The 20,641-nt window shown below is 36.9% G+C and overlaps 1 protein-coding gene across 9 annotated transcripts in view; it reads right to left on the bottom strand.

Annotated features, from left to right (window-relative positions):
- Positions 1–20,641, bottom strand: part of Mitf (melanocyte inducing transcription factor) — a 216,450-nt gene that overhangs the window by 70,500 nt on the left and 125,309 nt on the right. For 6 of the 9 annotated variants that reach the window (XM_070018953.1, XM_070018944.1, XM_070018946.1 and 3 more), the window contains exon 2: positions 12,420–12,669. In XM_070018953.1, the coding sequence (XP_069875054.1) occupies positions 12,420–12,617 (198 nt within the window). In that variant the 5' untranslated portion in view covers positions 12,618–12,669. The remainder of the gene's footprint in view (positions 1–12,419; positions 12,670–20,641) is intronic. The other 3 variants (XM_070018947.1, XM_070018945.1, XM_070018950.1) reach the window with 1 other exon arrangement.

The following is a 20,641-nucleotide window of genomic DNA, read 5'->3' as shown; positions in this document are numbered from 1 at the left end:
CTAAACAAGCCAGATGGAAGGAACTAAGCAATGTGGTTACTATGTTCACATCTGAATAGCAAGAAGAAATGCTCAACTACATAATTATGAAAACAACTTGAGGATGGATCACTTGTTTCCGCTGTCTGGTTCTAGAGTGGAGGCCCAGAGGGCTAAGACTGAGAGACTGTGGTAACTCTGTGCACTCTGAATCTCTCCTTGCCTAAAATCAGTAACGTTCTAAAAAGTTAAATATTACTGGTATCATGTGTGTTTACTCCTATTTAACCCAAGTTCCAGATGCAAAATATTAGCATCTCAGCTTTAAGGCAAATGTTTATTTTCAGAATTAGGGGGCATTTTGATATCCCATTTTATTAATTGTTCTTGAAAATTTATTGCCAGTTTTTAAAGCACTTTTTCCAGGAGTAAAGAATAAACAATCACTTTATTTGGCTGTCAATTATCAAAACAACTTGTAAGACTTTTGAGTAATGAGTGTATTCTGAGAATGTATTAAAAACCAAACAAAAAAAATGGCCAAACAAAACATTACCTTCCTTCCTCTCCAAACAGTTGCTGTTAGGAGAACCTGAATAGTCAGCCAGGTGAATTTTAAGAATAAAAATTCCTTGCTGCTAAAGTATAATTCAACAGTAACTTGTTATAAGAATCTTTACATATTCCATGAACCTCTAGGGAAGTGATCTCACACAGAATCAACTCTCCCACTTTTTCAATCATTTCTCAAGAACCTGTTGTGTGGCAAAATCACTATGTACTCCATTTCTATTTGGAGTATTAATGAGAGTGAGCAATAGTAGCAAGGGCTGGCAGAGTGCTTTCAAGCAGTCTTGTGAACTCAGGACTTCCATTATCCTTGGTCTGCAGACAAGGGAACTAAGGAGCAGAAAGGATTTAGACACTCTCCATCTAACTCTGGAGCCTAGGCCAAGTGTGGCCCAGAATCCAAAGCCTTTGGATTGAAGTCTTTGAACAAATTTTAATTGAAACACAGCAATCCTAACAAAATCCTATGCCTAGAAAATAAGGTTCAGGATCTAATCCATACTAGCCAGAAAAGTGAGTTGGCCATACACTTTGGATAGATTGCCTTAAAAAGCAGAAAACTAATGAAAAAAGAGAAAAGAAAAAATGCTTTCTGTTAATATCAATACTCCAGTGAACAAAAGAAAGATAATGTAATGGCAGCTCTGTCAATTGGAAGAACTCTGATGTCAGAGTTTGGCCATAGAGGACCAGCTGTTTATAAAATTATGTATCCTGAGGGTTTATAAAACCTATAAAAAGCTATTTTCTGCTATATTTAACTATATGGATTTTTAAAAGTAAATTGCTAAAACAGAATTTTTTTTAACAAGCTGAGGATGAATCCCAGGGCCCATATAGACTACAAACACTCCACCACTTGACATACAACTCCAGCATTTTTTTGTTTTTGTTTTTGAGAAAGGATCTCAAAAACTTTGCCCAAACTTACCTCAAACTCATGATGTTCCTGCTAGGATTAAAGATGTGTACTACTATGTTCAACTAAATGGTAGAGTTTAAATAGCATCTGGTAGATTTGTTTTTCACTTTCCCAAAAAAGATGTAGCTTTTCACTTCAGAAGAGCAGGCAAAACATAGAGGATTTTTAGGGCAGTGAAAACACTCCATGTGATGCATAAGTGGCGGGGAGATCATTATATGTTTCAAACCATAGAACACACACTGACTGAACCATCAGGTAAGCTCTTTATTGGTAATGATACCAAAGTACAGGTTCATTGATTGTTGTGAACCTCCTGTCAGGTCATAATGGGGGAACTACACATTCATGGGGTACATTGGAAATCTCTGGAGCTTCCACTCAAATTTGCTATGAAAATAAATCTGCTCTAAAAATGCTTTAAAACAGCTTTTAGCTATTTCTGAAAGTTAATTATTTCAAGGCTCTATTTGAATTGTGTTGAAGTCAGGCACTAGTTGCTCATGCCCATAATCCTAACTACTCAGGAGGCTAATATCTGGAGAGGATAATTAGAAGTCAATGTGGACAATAACGTCTGCTGACTCCATCTACAAAAGTAACCAGTAGAAAGGTAGGCTAGACTGGAGGCCTGGCTCAATTGGTAGAGCACCAGCCAAGCAAGCAAGGTGAAAGATCCCATCAGAAAAAAATAAAAAGAGAAATGTGCAGCTTTGGAATCATTTTTCACTTTGTTCATGAGGTATGTTAATAATTTACAAATACTTGTGGACCAATGGATTCACTGACCCTTCAGAACTCCTTGAAAGACCCAGTGGTTTCCATACTGTAAAGTGGGAACCACTTCTCCAGAACAAGTGAGTCTGGAGTTTCTAACTATTTATTTTACCTTTAACCTATTTCCACACACAAAATATCCTGGTCAGCTACTGCATATTTTTTAGCCCAGGCCAATCAATTCTAAGCCTGTCTTCCTCCTGCCCTCTTCTCAGAGTATGGGACCTTGACTATATATTACAGAAGAAGCTGTATGGTAGAGAAACTTGGTTGACTGAATTTGTACCTGCATTTACCTATTCTTTTAATGCTGCTTACATATGAATTTCCAGGTTTCTACAACAGTGCTTCTTAAACATGAGCACTCTTTAGAAACTTTTGGAGGACTGATTAAAACACGTTCCTGGCTCAGGAGGCGTGGATGGAATAAGCTGCAGGAATTTGCTTTTCTAACAAGGCCCCAGGTGATATGGGGACAGCAGATCCCAAACAACACTTAGGGAACCAATGAACTGTGGAATACTTTCCAAGGAACATGATTGTGGTTAAATTCTAAATACATTAGCTTCATGTCAAGCTGAATGAAGACTTTTATACAGAAACCCACTGCCTTTCCAGAATATTCAGCTAGTCTTCCCTTTCTATGACAATTGCCAACATAAATGGATGCCATAGTTATACTATATTATTACTATATTGTAATATTATATGATCAAGTCTATTACGATTGTACCAATTCATAAGTCAGAAGAATTATTTAGAAATGAGATTTTAATACAAACCTAAATAGCCACTGGGAAACAGAAATCAATTTGGAGTGACCTGGATATGTATTAGCTTTTATTGTTTGAAGGTACCAAGAAAATATTAAAAATAAACACTGATAGAACATATATGACTCCAAACAAGAAGTCAAGAAATGTGACACTATAATGACTGTTCTTTCTGAAATCCTAGCATGTTTAAATTTTGGCTTGCTTTCTTGCTTGCAACCTGTACAAGAATGTGACTTCATTATCTCTTGGAATTATATGAAGACTACATGAAATATCTCCAATACTGCATACTAATTCCAATATAACTGACTCTTGGTTTACAGTAAGAATAATAAGGTACCTAAAAACCACACATTACTATTTTAGGTATACTATTTCTGGTTTTACTATCAAACCAGTTAATAATATCAAGCCTAGTTAATAATATAAGAAGGATTTCACTGAATTATGAACTATGCAGTCTTTTCCCAAAAATCTGCTACAATTTAGAAATTATCCTAACTCTTGCATGAACAGAAATAGGATGTAAAATTCCAACAAAAATTAAGTTAATACTTTTCACATGAACTCAGCAACTATCCAAAGTATATTATCAAACAAACTAGAATGAACAACTCTTCTAATAAGATGTCTCTTTTTCATTAAGAACAAGAATAAAATGCTTTTTCATTCCCAAGATTTGTAGATATTTTTAGCATACTAGACAGGTATGTTGGAGGTGTAACCTGTGTAGGATTGAAAAGAACCTGGATCAAGTGCATATATGTATGATGTGTGACCAAAAAATATAGAGTCCAAATTGAGATATGGTAGAGATATAAAATATACCCAACTTTGAGGACAGTATGAAAGGTTTAATACAAAGATACGTAGTAAAATAAAATACAAAATTCTCATATAAATTATTTTATATTGATAATAGATGAAGATGAAAGTATTGTAGATATAGTGGACTAAATAAATATATTTAAAAATTCTACCTTTTTCTTTTTACTGTCTTTTTTTTTTTTTTTTTTTGGTCACTTGTGGGGCCTGAACTCTGGGCCTGGGCGCTGTCCCTCAGCTCTTCAGCTCAAGGCTAACGCTCTACCACTTGAGCCACAGCGCCACTTCTGGCTTTTTCTGCTTATGCGGTGCTGAGGAATGGAACCCAGGGCCTCATTCATGCAAGGCAAGTGCTCTACCACTGAGCCACCTTCCCAGCCCCTCTTTTCGCTGTTTTTAATGAGAGTACTAGAAATTTTGAATTCATGTATGTGACTCATATGCCATAAAGATTCCTAATAAGCACACGATAGTTGTACAAGGGGGGTTTTATTGTTACTTTTCCACATGTACATAAAAAATGTACCCCATCAACCTCACCCCCTCTTTTAAGACCCCTTTATCCCTCTTCCACTTCTGGAGACAATTTCAACAGGTTTCACTGTTCTGTTTTCACATATGCATATATGGAACACTGACTATATTCAAATATTCATCTTATTCCTCCTCTCTGTTCCTATACTCTCCCCGGCTGGCACCTGTCCCCCAACAGTTTGTTTCGCTCTTCTGTCATTTTTTTTTTAGAAATTTTAATTGTACTGAGGTATTTTACCATGGTATTTAACATGTACATATATTACATTTTAAACAGAGCATCTACTCTATTGCTTTCACTGACCCCCATATGATCTGTTGTTAACAGCTTTCAGTTAGATTCCTTAAGACATTTTCATACACAGACACAATGCATTTCATTATTACTCACATTTCATTTTTATCAAGTCAATATTACATTTCATTTTAATCAAAGAGTGCTACTTTCCTGAATTTCCTCATTTAGAGTCAGTACTATTACCCTCATTTTTCTGTTCTACAAAGAGAACAAGAAAAGAAAAAAACTTAAGTTACCTAATAAAATACCAGACCCAGGCTAATGCTGAGTTTTCAACGTGGATGTCAATTATGGTCACATCTTACAGCATAATAAGCTACATCGGTTAGCATGAGAATTTGGCATCCAAAGGATAACTTAAGCATTTAGTTACCAAGACTATGAGGTTTGCAGTCATAAGGTCTAGTACATTTCATAAATTCAATCTTTTAAGATTAACCTGGTCATCAGAAATATTACCAAGCATTGAACAATGCAAGAGGGCCAAAGCCATTACTACAGCCTGTCTCACCAGACAGACTCAAATTAAGTTCCATCAAACCACATGGAGCCAATACACTCTGACAAGCACCTTATATCCAAACCCTTGAAGACCTTGGATTTTTTTCAAAGTTGTTCCCCCTTTCTCTTCAGGAAGACACAAAAGAAAGCCCCGTAAAAATGCTGAATGGGGTAAAAGAAAATGCAACAAAGTTAATAGGGGACATGGATAACCCCCTCAGAATTGGTAAAAACACAAAACCAAAGGGCACGTTTTCCATCACAGCACAATCTTGCTTTTGTTTAAGAGCCAAGTCCCCTTCTTGAAACGTGTGGGCAATAAATCAGCAGGCATTACTTTAAATCAACCGGTTTTATAAAATAAGCCAAGAGTTGAAAGAGGCAGGACTAATTACCAACATTCCTCCATGAATTACTTAGCGGTGTATGCTAAGTCAATGTACGGTTGCGTCTTGACCCCCAGTTTTATCCTGTACTTATTTCCCAGGAGGAAAAAAGAACATGTGGCTAATTAAGGCACCAATCTCCACAGCCAGAAATACTCAAGGTAAGAGTTCTTGTGGAAAAAAAAAAAAAGAAAGAAAGAAAGAAAGAGAAGGTTCTTTGCCTGGTACTTATTAATCTAATTTTTACTACTTCACTAGGAAAACAGAGCTAATCTTGTCACCTTTAGCCACTCTGAACTACCATGCAGTGTTCAGAAAAATGTTACTTATTTGTAATTTAGCCAATAAGAATTTCTTAAGCCCTTCCTAACCGGCAGGAATGTCTCTGGTTTGTCACTTCTAATTAAGTCTCAAAAAACTTTCCAGCCCCTAAATTTTAATTATACAAAACCCAGGGCCAACAGAGAAGATTACAACAAAGTCATGCCAGTCATAATGTAGGAGAAATATGAATTGTGCTTTTCATGTTTGGGTTCTTAACTATCTTTAAAAATTATTCACAACGAGGTGATTAAGATCCTCTTATTCATTTTAATTCCTGAGATCCTTGGGTATTTTTATTTTTCCTCTTGAAATGAGCTATATTACATGCATAAGTCTAGTAAATTCACCTAAAAGAAGGAATGTGCTCCTCAAAAAGTTCTGGGTATTAAGTACTACTCAGGAGGATGAGATCTAAGGACTGAGATTCAAAGCCAGCCTGGGCAGGAAAGTCCTAAAGACTCTTATCTCCAATTAACCACCAAAAAGCCGGAAGTGTTAGAGTGCTAACCCTGAATGAAAAAGCCTAGGAACAAGGCCCAGGTTCTGAGTTCAAGCCCAGGACCAGTACAAAAAAAAAAAAAAAAGCTGTGGGTAAACAGGACTTTACTAGTACTTTTTAAATGCATGGAAAATAGCTATTTTAATTTTATGAAGAATACAAAGAGAAAAGAAAATGTATTGCCGAAAAGAAAATGCATTGCCAACAACTAAAGAGCCTTTGACCACCAATCTCACTACACATTTCAGAGACCACCAGTAAGAACACTGTGGTTTAGATTCATCTAGATCCTTTTCTAGGGCATTTCCTATTTTTAAAAACAGTGATTAAAGTAATTCCTTCCTAAGACTATTCTCTGTGCTAGCAGCCTCCTACTTGGTCTGTTTCGTGGACTCCAATTTTTATTTCAGTTTTCATATAGTTACACATTAACCCTCCCAAATACCAGATGCTATAAACAAGACACAAAAGGCTGCTGTTTTACAGGATGGCAAATTTTTCTTAATGTTCAGAGTGGTACTCAAACAAGTCAATAAAAAGAGACATATTCAGGACAAGAGCCAATATTCTAGTACTGACTGCAGCTATAATCTTGAGCAAAGCCAATATGCTGATTTACATATTTTTAACACAGATCCCACCCATTTATTTTAGTAGGGCAAAGATAAATATAGGTTTTGCTTACACATTTCCATAATCTCTCTTATTCGCCGTGAAAGATAGTTCATCAGCAGTCTTTCATGTTTCCTTAACTGTTGGGATGAAGTAGGTAACATTTGTGAGGGTGACTCTCACCTTTTCATACAATGCAATATTTATTACAGCGAACATTCACTTAAAAGCAGAAAGAGAAACCAGCAGTACTGAAATTGCAATTTCAAGTGAGAATATAGCAAAAGTTCCAATCATGAGCAGGGAACAGAGGAAGAAAAACTGAAAATATAACCGTAATCAGGTGACATTTTATAGTAAAAGAAGTTTGAGTCTATGGGATTGAGTTTTCAAAAACCACTTAGAGTAATGCAAATGTATTAAGGTCTAGAACCGTAAAGCATATGATTTCTGATAGGTTGACATAAATGATCTTGTTGTCAGAGAAGCTTTTTTTGTAAGTCCTTTTTAGCTCATAACGATGACTATCACTAAGCCAAAAATTACCAGTGCAGCCAGTGTGGTTAGACAGGCTTCTTATCTAGGAAAAAAAAAGACATACAGTTCTTTCATTCAGCATACCATATGGACTCATGAAGATAGTTTAATCATTCAGTAAAGAGTAATAATCACAAATGCCTGAGATCCTATATTCTCCTAAGCCTGTGAGACTCTTCTGCAATTTTTCTCTGGCCTCCCACTTTGCTGTAACATTGTTGATGGTGGCTGTTTAGAAATTGTTTAGAATACCACCTTAAGCTCTGTAAAAAAAAAAACACAGAAGACAAAAGGATAGGTTATAGAGCTTAATGTTATGACCAGAAGCCAGAAAGAGCCTCTTCTTGTGCTTCACTTTTACCATCTAGAGGATACCTCCCTCACAAGGTTAGCTACCAAAGGTATAATTGAGCTAAAATATATCAAGGGTTCAACCTACCACCAAATGTGCCCATAATTAATGTGCCTGTCGTGAGTGAGGTCCTTTTGCCTTCTTTCCACAGTCACACAAGTAATTCCACCAAAGTTTGAACTACAGAGTATGGCTCTGTGATACACATTGCCAAAAGGCCCCAGACTAGCGTGCCTTGGACAGACTGAATGTTGCTCTCTCTCTCTCTTTCCCCCCAATAGTCTTGTAGGCAAAGGAGAGATCATTTCCATTCTGGGCAAATATTACCAAGTAATAGTACAATTAGAGCTAATGTTTCAATGTTTTCACAAAAGTGGGAACCTGTCATCAATCCACTTGTAATTCTGTAAAAGTAAGCCACTCCTGAAAAACTCTACTCCAGGTAAGCAGAAATTCATATTTTTACAGAGAAGGACCAACAACCCACTCATTCACCTATTCCCTCCCTGGTGAAAACTCTAGGAACGTCATCTGTAGAACAAAGTGACAAATAAGCAGTACTCCCATTTCAATGTTCCAAAATTTCTATCCAAATGGAGATAACCAGCACACACCTCAGCTAAACTCAGTTTGCAGCATAAGGGCCTGCCCCAAATACTTCTGTATTTGATGATGAGCAACTACTGCTTCTAGTTGCAGAACAACGTGCTCAGTTTCTGATATGAACTGGAAAAAAGGGAATTCTTACAAACTTCTCCACATCACTTAGGATAAAGTATATTAGAGTAAAAATATCAAACTGTTTTCTTTTAAATTCATATGAACTTTAAATTCATATGAATTTTAATGGTCTGTTACAAGGAGAATACTTGTCTTTTCAAATATTAAGTTCAAATGTGTCAAAAAAGGAGGGAGAGAAAGAGAGAAAGAGGGAAGGATGGGAGGAAGGGAGGGAGAGAAGGATGGAGGGAATTACTAATCCTTGGTAATTCACTACAATCTTCTGAAGAGCACAATATTTTCTAATTATAATGTTTTCAAACTATGAACTATTAGGAAAGGTAATGGGGAAAGAAATTTTGATGTATTTGTCAGTACCAGATCAGATGCTTCAAGATTAATCAACTGATAGAGAGTTGAGCCAGTGACACTCAATGCTCAATGAGTGCTAACTCCTAGGCTGGTACCGTGAAAAGCCATCAGCTTTGAAGTCTGACGTGGCTGTGAGGTCGAGTCCTAGTTACTCTGCTTTTGTTTCAAAGAAGCTAATTCAAATTACAAACCTCCAAGTTTGTATGACTCAATGCCAGCACAACCTGGTAGTAAAAGAAACCATTTCTGTAAATGCTTTGTAATGACTCTTTCATTAATTCGCAATTTTAAATGCACAATATATTTACTACTGTAACAGAATGCATTATGTACTTCAATTGTCAGATTTGTGGCAAAGAAGCATCCTTGAATTATCATACTTGAGTACCTTGGTTCTCAAGAAACCTAGTGAGCAAACATCTTTAATATGTAGACATTTAGCAATAAGATTCATCATTTCCTGTCACACAATATAAAAATCATTAAGAAGAACACATCCACAAACTAATTAAATCAATACAGAATCCACCAGCAAACTCTATAAGGCTTCATGAACTTACAGGAATAAATGATGTGGATTCCACCTACTCCTAAATTTACCAGATGTCAACAATTTTTAAACATGCTTCACTGAGTTTCCTGTCTCACTGCCAAAGAAAGGGATTAACCTGAAAACACTAATTTAGCTTTTCAAAACTAGAAACTCAACCCACTGATAGTAGAATGTTGGTACCTTGAAGTTTGTGTATTGTTAAAATTAACTAGAGCCTTTCTTCTCTCAAATTTTAGAAATCATGGGGAAAGAAAAAATTTAACTGGATTCTCTAGCCCATTTGAGGATGCCTAATTATACATATTTGCCTCCACTGAGAAGCAAAGTACATATGTTCTGTCTCAGCAATTTGAACTTTTAAAACTTAAATGCAGAATTGGCTTGGGCTTATCCTATGAGAAAATATTCAATACAATAGATAACACCATGTACTCAAAAGACTCTGCGGATATCAGCCATTCTTTGAAAATGGATGAACATAGAAAAATACAATAAGTTTAAGCAAATTAATTGTTTTGTTATTAGCCATTTACTTCCTAAAATTACATTCTCAACGAAAAAGTACAAAATAGGAAGCAAAAAGACCACAATTCTCTTATGTCAATTTCTACAATAATTATCTCACATTTTCATACATAAAACTACTGATACATAAAACTACTGTAAACTAATTTTACAAAGCACTATCTTTAAATATCTGAGGCAAGCACTTTTATTGTCCTTAATATTTTTATTTGAATTTCTTAGATTGTCACCTTAAATGAATAAAAAATCATCTGTTTTTATTTGGTCCTTTGTTTAAGGGCACTACCAAACCTATCTAGACTATTATCCCAATGCATCTTGTATTTACTTGACATGCTTTTATAACTATCAACTATAGTTTGTAATTTATACAACTGAGAAAAAAATGGAAAAGTTAAAGATAAAATTGATTCAGCATGAAATATTAATTTATTACTAACTCATTTTTGTTTGGATTGTCTTCTAGTTTTAATAATTTATTCTTGAACTTGGGGCAATTTTTGGTTTTCTTAAATAGGATGTTGTAGTTTAATCCAATGTGTTACCAGAACACATAGAACATATAAGGAAAAGTGGATGGATCACTCAATTATGTAATGTATTTTAACAATTGTTTTAAAATAATGTATCTTAACTATTTTAAAATCATGTTGATTTATGAGATGATATGGAACTGGTGTTTTTCACATGTGTATCTGAGTAATTTCTCTACCATCACATGTAACCGCCTCATAGGAGAATTTATTTCAAGTTATTACACTAACATAAAAAGCAAATTATCATCTTCAAATTGGATAGAAACCACTGCTAGCCCAATCTATTATCACTTCTAACAAATTTCTTTAGATTTAGATAGAATAAAATAGACAGTTCTCCACGTTTCATCATTTAACTCATACAAGTTTAACTAACTTACGATATACACAAAACGATTATTAGTCATACATACTATGAACCAACTTAAATATTAGATTTATAAAAACTTAGTAATCATAAGTTTTTACCCCCCCCCAAAAAAGGTTTGATGTTAATCTATTCAAAAGCGAAAACTTTGCTTTTACTTGGGAGCAACTGAAAGAATAGGAAAACATCTATTAATTGTGGCAACATTCAAAATTTTAAACAATCATGTCTGAGTAAAAGCTTTTGATAAACCATTAAGATAGAGATTGTCCTAACAATTTCAGTTAGTTTCTCTACCAAGAGCTCCATTATCATGTCACTGCATTTTAAAATTATCTTTGCAAATAAATTCTGACTTTAAGGTTGTTTTTGAAGGCTTCCTTTCCCACTTCCTGTTAAGGATTACATACTACTTCCTGATTATAACACATCATCTTTCTATTTGCTTTAATCATAAATTTTAAGTAGAAGAGACTCTTTCTTTTGAGAACAGGAATGAATGCAAAAATTAACATGAATCACTGGCATGTAAAGTTCACATTGTAATGAACAGTAGCACTTCTTCAAAATGAATCAATTAGATGAATGGGTACAAATTTTTTTAAAAAATAATAAAAGCAAGGAAGTTCCTTTACTTTTAACTTTCCCTGAGCAAAGTCAAATTTAAGAATTGAAAGGTTCTTTCTGAAACAAGAAGTATCCCCTGATGTGAAGAAGACACATATGTGACATGGAATTCTATTTTTAGATGTGTTACAACTTTCTCTAGTAATTAGGAAGCTATATGTCCCCAAAAGAATAATGCTAACAAGCTCCTGCAGTTTCTACTCTAGCAAGAAATCAAAGAAACTCAAAGCTGACAACTCACTTCAGTAAAAGGATTATGCTGTCTGGTTATTAAGGCACACAACACTTTTCTACACTTTTGTATCTGAAGAAACTTACTACAAGAGTCAGCTTTTACAGTTAACACGATTTACTAACTAAAAAGAAAACAAAGAAGAAGAAAAAGTTGAAGTCCAGTCATGGAGTGATCTTTAAATATATATACACATGTTATCAGAAAAGGCCCATTTCTGATAACCTTCACATCTTGAAATTCTTCCAAAAGAAAAACATGGAAAGTTGTCATTATAATAAACACCTGTTTTTACTTTAGGCTCTTCATTGAGAATTGTTCTGTTTCTACCATTTATTGAGAGTTACTACTACACACAGTTGGTTTGTATCCTACTTTTGAAATACAAATTCATGTCCAAAGCACTAGGGATGACACTAATAGATAAGAGACTGATGGGCCCAGTATACAATCAGATAAATGTTAAAATCTAGACCCAATAAACATGTTACTTGTGGATCAGGGATTGATGAGCCAAATCTGCATTCAGATGAATTTAGAAACCTAGAAAAAGACAAAACAGGCTCCAGCCAACCACAGAGCCATGCTCACTTACCTTAAGGACTTCCATGGGCACCTGGGGGGCAGAAGGAAGGGTGGTGGGCACGCTGACGTTTATGGCTGGTGTCTGGCTCACGGGCACTCTCTGTTGCATGAACTGGGCGGCCTGCAGCTTCTGCTGCTGCTCTCTGCGCTCCTGCTCCTGCATCTGCTCACGCATGAGTTGTTGGCGTAGCAAGATGCGTGATGTCATGCTGGAGGAGCTTATCGGAGGCTTGGAGGCCCCAGGATGCTCCGCGGAACTGCTGTGGGAAAACCAGAATGCACACAACATTCAGTGTCCTAATGAGACCTTCTGTTTGCATCTTGGGGTACCCTCAATGGCACCAAGCTAGGAAATGAGATTGCAGGAAAAATCAGGGTGAGTGCCGAACAGTACTCCAACATAAATGAAAATCAAGAGGTGTAAGGATTTTAGTCATTCATAGTTGAGTTAAAATAAGTCAGCCTGATTGCATCTAGGCACGCTTTATCAAAGTGTGTTCTCTTGTTGTTTGACGTTCTATAGAGCATATTACCTAATCATTGCCACCAATTATAGCAATGCCTATGCAGGACCAGAAAGCCATGCATCTTCATGGCACCAGGTTTCCAAATTTAAAAATAAATTACTTGGTTTGCTTTTGTAAAAAGAATTGAATGGAACCAACAGTTCCTCTTTGCTGGTCATCTGAACTCCTTGGCGAGGTCTAACATGTTTACAAAGTAGGAATTATTTAAAGAAAAGTTCAGGGTTTTCATGGGGAAACATTCTTACGAACCTAGTATAATTCTTTGCTGAACTGCTGACTCAAGCCTTTGAACCTGAATGCTAGCGCTGAATTTGACCTGAGTCTTTGGGCAAGGAAGAAGACAAGCTGGCCTGACAGCCCAGCCCTCCCCTCCTGATTTTCTCTGAACACTCTGCTCCCAATTCCTCTTGGCATAACCATGGATATGACTGTTGTGAAATTTTGGGAAGGCCATTCGTGGGGACTTAAGACACCCAAAACTGTCTAACCAGCTTAAGCATTAGTCACAAATTAAGAATCAAAGCATCCTAATTTTTCTCATATATAGCTTTTGGTTGCTTATCTTGCCAGCTAATGACAGCATCAAGTAACTGACCTCTGTGCCTCGGTTACCATAGTAGGAATCATATAAAGTTGCATGTGAGGTGTTTTATTTTCTTTCTTTCTTTCACATTTATTTCTATTGCATCACCGATATTTTAATGTCCTACTTCCTAGGAATTTGGTGCAGATCAAATAAAACAATGTACATAAATCCCCTATATAATAAGCAATATGTATTGCTGCCCCAATAAATATCTCCTGTTTTTTTCTACTCTAGAACAGTTATTTGATTTCTCACAATATCATTTTTCAAGTTTATACTCAAGACGGCTACCGTACAACCTTAATATCTGGAAACAGGAAAAAAAGAATATTTGAAACCATATTCACGCTTGAATCACTCATGCCTTAGTGGAGGTGCATGTCTTGATTTTACTTCCTTGAGAACACACCCAACACTGCCTCCACCTAACTACAAAGGCAAACGGAGTGCCGTGGCCATTGACTGTCTTTGGCTGCTACCTTCAGACTCTGCAGGCGACAGAACAGGAGACAGGATGGAGCAGTTTACGTTTCAGTCTCACACAGTCTCAGCAAAATCATACAGCAACAATTATACTCCAAGTTCTCTTATTTTTCACCACAGTTACTTGGTTACAGAAAAGATTATCAAAAAGCTATATAATTTTTTTCAATTTGATTCAAACATTTTGTGAATGGACAATCTTCCTGTGTAAATAATTCAAAATGTGGAAAGTTTTATATTACAAAGCTATTTACAAATTACAAAACATTCTGAATCACTTCAATTTGTCACATACTATAAGAATTTTAAAGTAAATTCTGACACATTAATTCCATAAAGTATGATTTTTTTTTAAAAACTGCACAACTCTACGGCATAATAGGAAATGCATGCAATTGGGATAAATTATAAAATAAGACTAAAAGGCACATTTTCAAGTTGATTCACAATGTACATGGCAGTATGTGTGTATAAAAACACAAAATGACTAATAAAGGTATAAAAGATGGTGAGAGCTGCCATAGGGGAGTGCAATTATAGGTGAATTTATAAGAAAGCCTTATTGTTTTCAGTGGCAGAATATATGCAAATAGACACTATCCGGACATGAAGAAATGGCTCAGGTAATCAAAGCCTTGGGCAGAAGCAACAAGCCTGGATCATTCACAGACAATATTCTGACAATAAGAAGGTATACTGTAACTACACTGGGTACATCACTTCTTATAACTTCCATATCTCCAAAAACTTTAGGATTAAACCATCTTTCCCTTAGTGTTTTCCCCCTACGTCTCCTACACATGCAGTGACTAGAGGTAATACTTCATTTATTACTTTAATGCCATGTACTGATCCGCACAATAAGAACACTCTCTAGCCACTAATCTATTCAAGGAAAATAATCTATTTACTTGCTAAACATCTACTAAAAGAGCATCAGAAGAAAATGGACTTTCTTACTTTTGAATATGTGTTCAAAGCTCTCAGGTACTTTCTTAAGCCAAGGATGAAGGGGGTGGGGAGGAATGGCTATTTTAAAATAAATAAGTGGTCTTACTATTCAAAGCCTGTCAGGTCCAAACATTCCTGGAGAGACTGATCCTTTTGATAAAAACAGAAGCAAACCTTTGTACGATAGCAAATGCAGCTGCGGAATAATCGCACTAATTAGCTGCACAAGACAAGTCACTGGCCGTGATACTGGGGAGGAAAAATCCTTTCAATTAACAGTAAAGCATTCCTGAAACAAAATTAAACTACTATCAACTACACCAAGGCTTCATACTTGAAAGTCAATCAAAAAAGCACTTAAAGCATTTTATGTATCTTTCCTGGGGGGAAAAAGATACATTTATAAAATAGACCAACACAAATACCTAAAAAACCTACTAAAGAAAATAGAGCAAGTATATTTTATATCCATGTAAGTATAACAAGGCTCAGCTTATTGACAATGTTTTAATAAAGAAAACATTGGAGTTGCTTCATTGCACAAATACAGCCTGCTGAATATTTCCAAGTTGTTGAGTCATACATCTTCAGCCTTTCCCTCCATCTTTTTGAACATACCTTTCTCTTAGAAATAATGGAATTTGCAATTATCACATCACAGACCTAAATGAAGGTATCTACATTTCACCACACTGCAGAACAAATGAGCACACTGTTTTAAACGCAAATTGAGATTTCTGTGAGAATTATCCAGGTTGACTATAATGGTTACTTTAGCAGCGAGAAGGATCTGGTGACGCCTAAGGAGAGATGTCCTAATGTAGTTAATTTTAAAAGTGAACTGCTCATCCTTGAGCCCATGAATCTCAGCCCTGGCTAGAAAATCCTAATTCCATGAGTCTGAATCCTTTTAATCAGATTATGTAAAGGTCATTTATCCAACAAACAGTCATTGCCAGGTGCTGGGAATACCTGGGATTTAACAGTTGCAAGTCATGGTCACATTATTTCTTAGGAGATGTCTTAACATTAAGTCAATTGTCTCAAATGTTTGGACTCTGATCTAGTTCCATTCGGGAAAGGAAATCTGCCTTCATCAGAAAGGAAAGACAACTATCACAGAGGCAAATGCGTTTAGTGCCACTTCCAGAGCCAAATACCTCTCCTTGACAATGGGAATTGTTCCATGTTGACTCAAGAAAGACATCATTGAACGGTCTCAAGTTCTAGCTCAGTCACTGCTGAGGAATGACCTTTAATCAGCCACTTGACATCTTTGGGCTTCTCCAAAACCCACCTCCTCTTTGGAGTGAGCCAAAATGTTACCTAAAGTAGGTGATCAGTAAAATGACTGAAAAGCAGCATATGGACCAATGGTGGCCAATGACATATGATCATTCCTACCCCTATGGCTGATTATTTTGAACCTTTGGAGTATCTTCCTTCTCTACAATGTTACAGGTACATTGGACAGGGACTCTGAATTCTGGTGCATTCTTCAATCCAAATAGTTTACTCTACTGACTTTATCAACCACTTGTAAGAATCAGAAATTCCACTAGGTCCCATATCCCAACATCTCACCACCGACCATCTGCCTGACCACCACTGACCTTTGTCAATGCCTCTTTATAAGACCCAAAAATCAGTGCTGGTTCTCAGGAATCCAGTCACTTGGGACTCTAGAAGATGTTTCCTCTCTTCAATTCTTGGGCTCAGCCACATACTTACCTGTAACTGTGGCCTCATGAATTCATATCATTCCTTACACTATGGCTTTTCTTACTCAGAGCATGTTTAATACCTTGCCCAGGAGTGAAATTTGTAGTAGACATAAGAAGCTTAACATGATGACTGGGGATAAAAAACATGGTAAAAATTATAATATTAAGCTATAAAAGTGTTATATCTTTTTTATACAAAAAAAGCACAATCTTTTATAAGCCTAAGTTCACGTTGGAAGCATACAAGGTTTGTCTCATCGAGTTTAAGCAATCCCTGCTTAATTGTGAGAACTTCACCAAGTTCTACAGGGACCGACAGAAAAGATAATTCCATTCGCATTTCTCTCATATGAGCCATGAAATTTTTCTAGGAAAAATATAATCTTCATGATGTTGGTGGAGCTCAGACTCGGCTGTTTACTTGCAGTCGGGAATCATTTACTTATCCTCATGTGACCCTGTGGCTGGAGTTCACATGGGGCAGAGACACAGGAAGACCCAGTAGTATTCACTTCACATTCAGGTAAGAACATTATCCCACAGCTAGGCAAGTTACAGCAGCAAGGCACTGTGGCACGTTCCTGTAAGCACAGCGCTTGCAAGACGAAGGCAGGAGGGGGAGTTTCCAAAATGCAAAAGGCTGATCGCCACAACATCAGCTGAGGGTACTGTCAAGAGTAAATGTCCCCATTTCCATAGCTGAACATTCTAATTTTATTATAGACAAAACCCAGGAACCAGGTTGTCTACAAAAATTCTGCAGCTGATACTGATAACTTGGCCATATTTGGAAGCTAAGAGTAAAACATTCAAGAGTACAGATCTGTTCCTCAGGAGTGCTGGAACATGAACCCACACCTATGACTCTCAGAACAAAAAACGTTCCTCTAAGTTCATGGAAATTCACATTCCACTGTCCATTTCCAGGGGGCCTGGCCATATCCTGAAAGTCCCTGACAGCAGATTCCCAGGTGGATGGGATGGGAGGAGAAATACTACCCAGTGTTGTCAAATGGGCCATGAAACCAGACATCCATCCAGAAACTGCCGATGAACCTTGATGTTTATAGTAAAACTATTTTGTTATAAACAAAAGGAACTAATAAGTAGACTGGATAGAAACTGGCCCTACCCAGTCTGTTCTACCAGCCAAAAGGAACTTTTAACAGTATTTTCAAAATGCCTCCAGATACCAAGTCAGAGTTAGTGACTTTGTTGTTGTTTGCTTTGGTTCTTTTAAGGTTGTTACTGAGGCTTGAACTCAGCACATGTTCTCACTTGGCATTTTCACTAGAGACTGGTGCTCTTCCACCTGAGCCATGCGCCCACCTCTGGTTTTTTGCTGGTGAACAGGAGATAAGACTCTCTTGGTTTTGTTCTGGCTTTGAATTGAGATCCTAAAATCTCTGCCTTCTAAATAGCTAGGGTTACAGACAACAGCCACCATCGCCCAGCTGGCAAGGAGGGTTTATTTTTCACACTAGTCCTGGTGTCTCAAGCTTTAGAGTGCTTAGCTCCTCCATCTTTCCATTCCTTCCAGGTGGGAACTTTTTAAGATGAAGAGAGGAAACAAATACCAGGAAGAAGCTATTTTGTCCCTTGTTACAATGCTTTTAATAGCTGGGAGAAACACCCATGCTCTCATGGAAGAGAACAGGTTTCACCCTGGAGTCAAACACAGATCTTTAGCACTTGTGTCCTCACTAAATTTGGGGCTTAGTGGACAAGAAAAGGAATGAAAATCTTTAGGATTACAGCTTTTTTGTGAGCCTTTTTTTTTCTTTGAAACTTTACATTCAAAAATGTTCTAGGCTTCCAGCACAAAGAAAACAAAAAGGTTTTTGCAAAAGGCAGCATGACTTTCACCCCCTTGTTCTTGTTTTTCTATAACCAATATGCTTCCCAAAGGCTAGATGTGGTTAGACATTAGGGACATCATGTCTCCCAACTAGACAGCACTGGAGATTTGTACCCTTAACTGTACAAAAGGGAAAAACATTCTAAACACTGAGCAGCTACCAGTGACACAGAAGTTAAAAGCTCAGATTTTTTCTTTTGAACCCCAACTCTTCAGCTAGTTAATAAAATGTGGAGAATCCTGATCTCCTTGGGACACCATGTTCTGTAAGCTGGACCTTCAGCATGTACCAGAGAAGAGTAATCTCAGTCATTTCTTAGATTAAAATAAAAGAGAACCTCAATAAGACTCTCAGCATATTAACATTTGCTGAAAGAACATACAAAATACGATATTTTGGGGGTAAAGGAAAAAGAATCTAACCATGTCTTTGTAAATCTTATATGATCATTTTCATTTGTCTATTTTAGTACATGCTTATACGTGTAACACTACAGAAACATAGGTATTTATTATACAAATATGTAAACACACATATACATACACAAACACAGATTACAAATAGAAGGTTTTGATGGGAGAGACTGAAAAATACTTCATGAAAAAAGGTGATCAAATATGTTTAGAGACTTCTGTAACATTGGAACAGTTTTCTCCCAAACCATTTTCATCACCAGATTATGTTAACCTGGTATTTTTACCACTCCTCAAGTATTTCCCACTTCTGCCAACTTCAAAGAGGGATGTCAATCTGTTCCTAGGAAGTATTTTTGACTAAGATGTGGATTTTGCCATTTCCTCTATTTTTTTTTTAAACCACAACCAATCTCCATTTTCCAAGATGCCACAGTGAGTTAGCACCCTCTTAAAACACTCTGCTTCTTTCAAGGAACTTGCCTCTGAGAGTCAGACCACTGAAAGAGTAGAAAACAAACAGTTGAAGTGCCCCACAGTCAATTTTCTGTCTTTCAGATCAAACTTCCTTCCACTGAACCACACTCTTGATTCTTTTTGATTCTGTCCAGAGCAATGGAATCCCATTCACATCCAGCTGCTGTTTCTTAAAAAGGCTCTAAATATTATCACCTCTTATAAGGTAGAAGTAATAGAGCACTAAGGTAGTTTTCAAAATAACACATTTTAAACTCCCAAACTGGGGGGAGAGGGGCGGGAAGAAAGTGGGGAGGAAACTAATTTAGACTTCAGAATTTAGACTTGAGTGAGAAAGCAACTGGAAGAAAACATTTTAAAGGGGTTGGGAATGTGGCTTAGTGGTAGAGGGCTTGCCTAGCATGCATGAAGACCTGAGTTCAATTCCTCAGTACCACATAAACAAGAAAAGGCCAGATGTGGTGCTGTGGCTCAAGTGGTAGGGTGCTAGCCTTGAGCAAAAGAAGCTCAGGAACAGTGCCCAGGCACTGAGTTAGAGTCTAAGGATTGGCAAAAAGAAAGAAAAAAGAAAAAGAAAAAAAATTTAAGGTAGGAAGCCCTTCTGTAACTACCCAAATAACTGTCCCTGGAGCAGGACAAGCACCTCTGCTTATCTAAACAAGATGTGAATGGGTTGTAGAAGAGTCAGAATGTTTTAGTGTATCACCATGTTACAATTGCTGTATGAAATACCTACCAAATGCCAAGTTGGTTATGCTGTGTTGAAATCCACACAAAAGTACCTACCATGAAGTAAGGAGCAGTTTACATTTGCACCTGCCCTCACTGAAGGGACACTCTTACAAACAGCAGCCATGGCTTACATGATTACATGGCATGCATGCCTGCCCAGCAGACTATCCTAGTTATTTGGGGAAATGCCCTGGTTCCACTTTAATGAAGCAGCTTCTCTCTCTCCCATTTTATCCAGTTATACTGTTGCGTTTCCAGATGTGGAAATGCAAGCCATACTTGGCTAATGAGTACGTCCATCCTTTGGCTGTAGAAACTGATAGTACGTGTCTTTCCAGGTAAAGCAATTATTTTATTTTTGCCAGTCCTGGGGCTTGAACTGAGGGCCTGGGCACTGTCCCTGAGCTTCTTTTTCTCAAGGCTAGTACTCTACCACTTGAGCCACAGCACCACTTCTGGCTTTTACTATTTATGTGGTAC

Source organism: Dipodomys merriami, unplaced genomic scaffold (genome assembly GCF_024711535.1).
Source record: "Dipodomys merriami isolate MVZ:Mamm:240054 unplaced genomic scaffold, mDipMer1.0.p SCAF_13, whole genome shotgun sequence".
Taxonomy (NCBI): domain Eukaryota; kingdom Metazoa; phylum Chordata; class Mammalia; order Rodentia; family Heteromyidae; genus Dipodomys; species Dipodomys merriami.
Note: the sequence above shows the minus strand (reverse complement) of the source record. Positions and strands in the feature narration are given on the sequence as shown.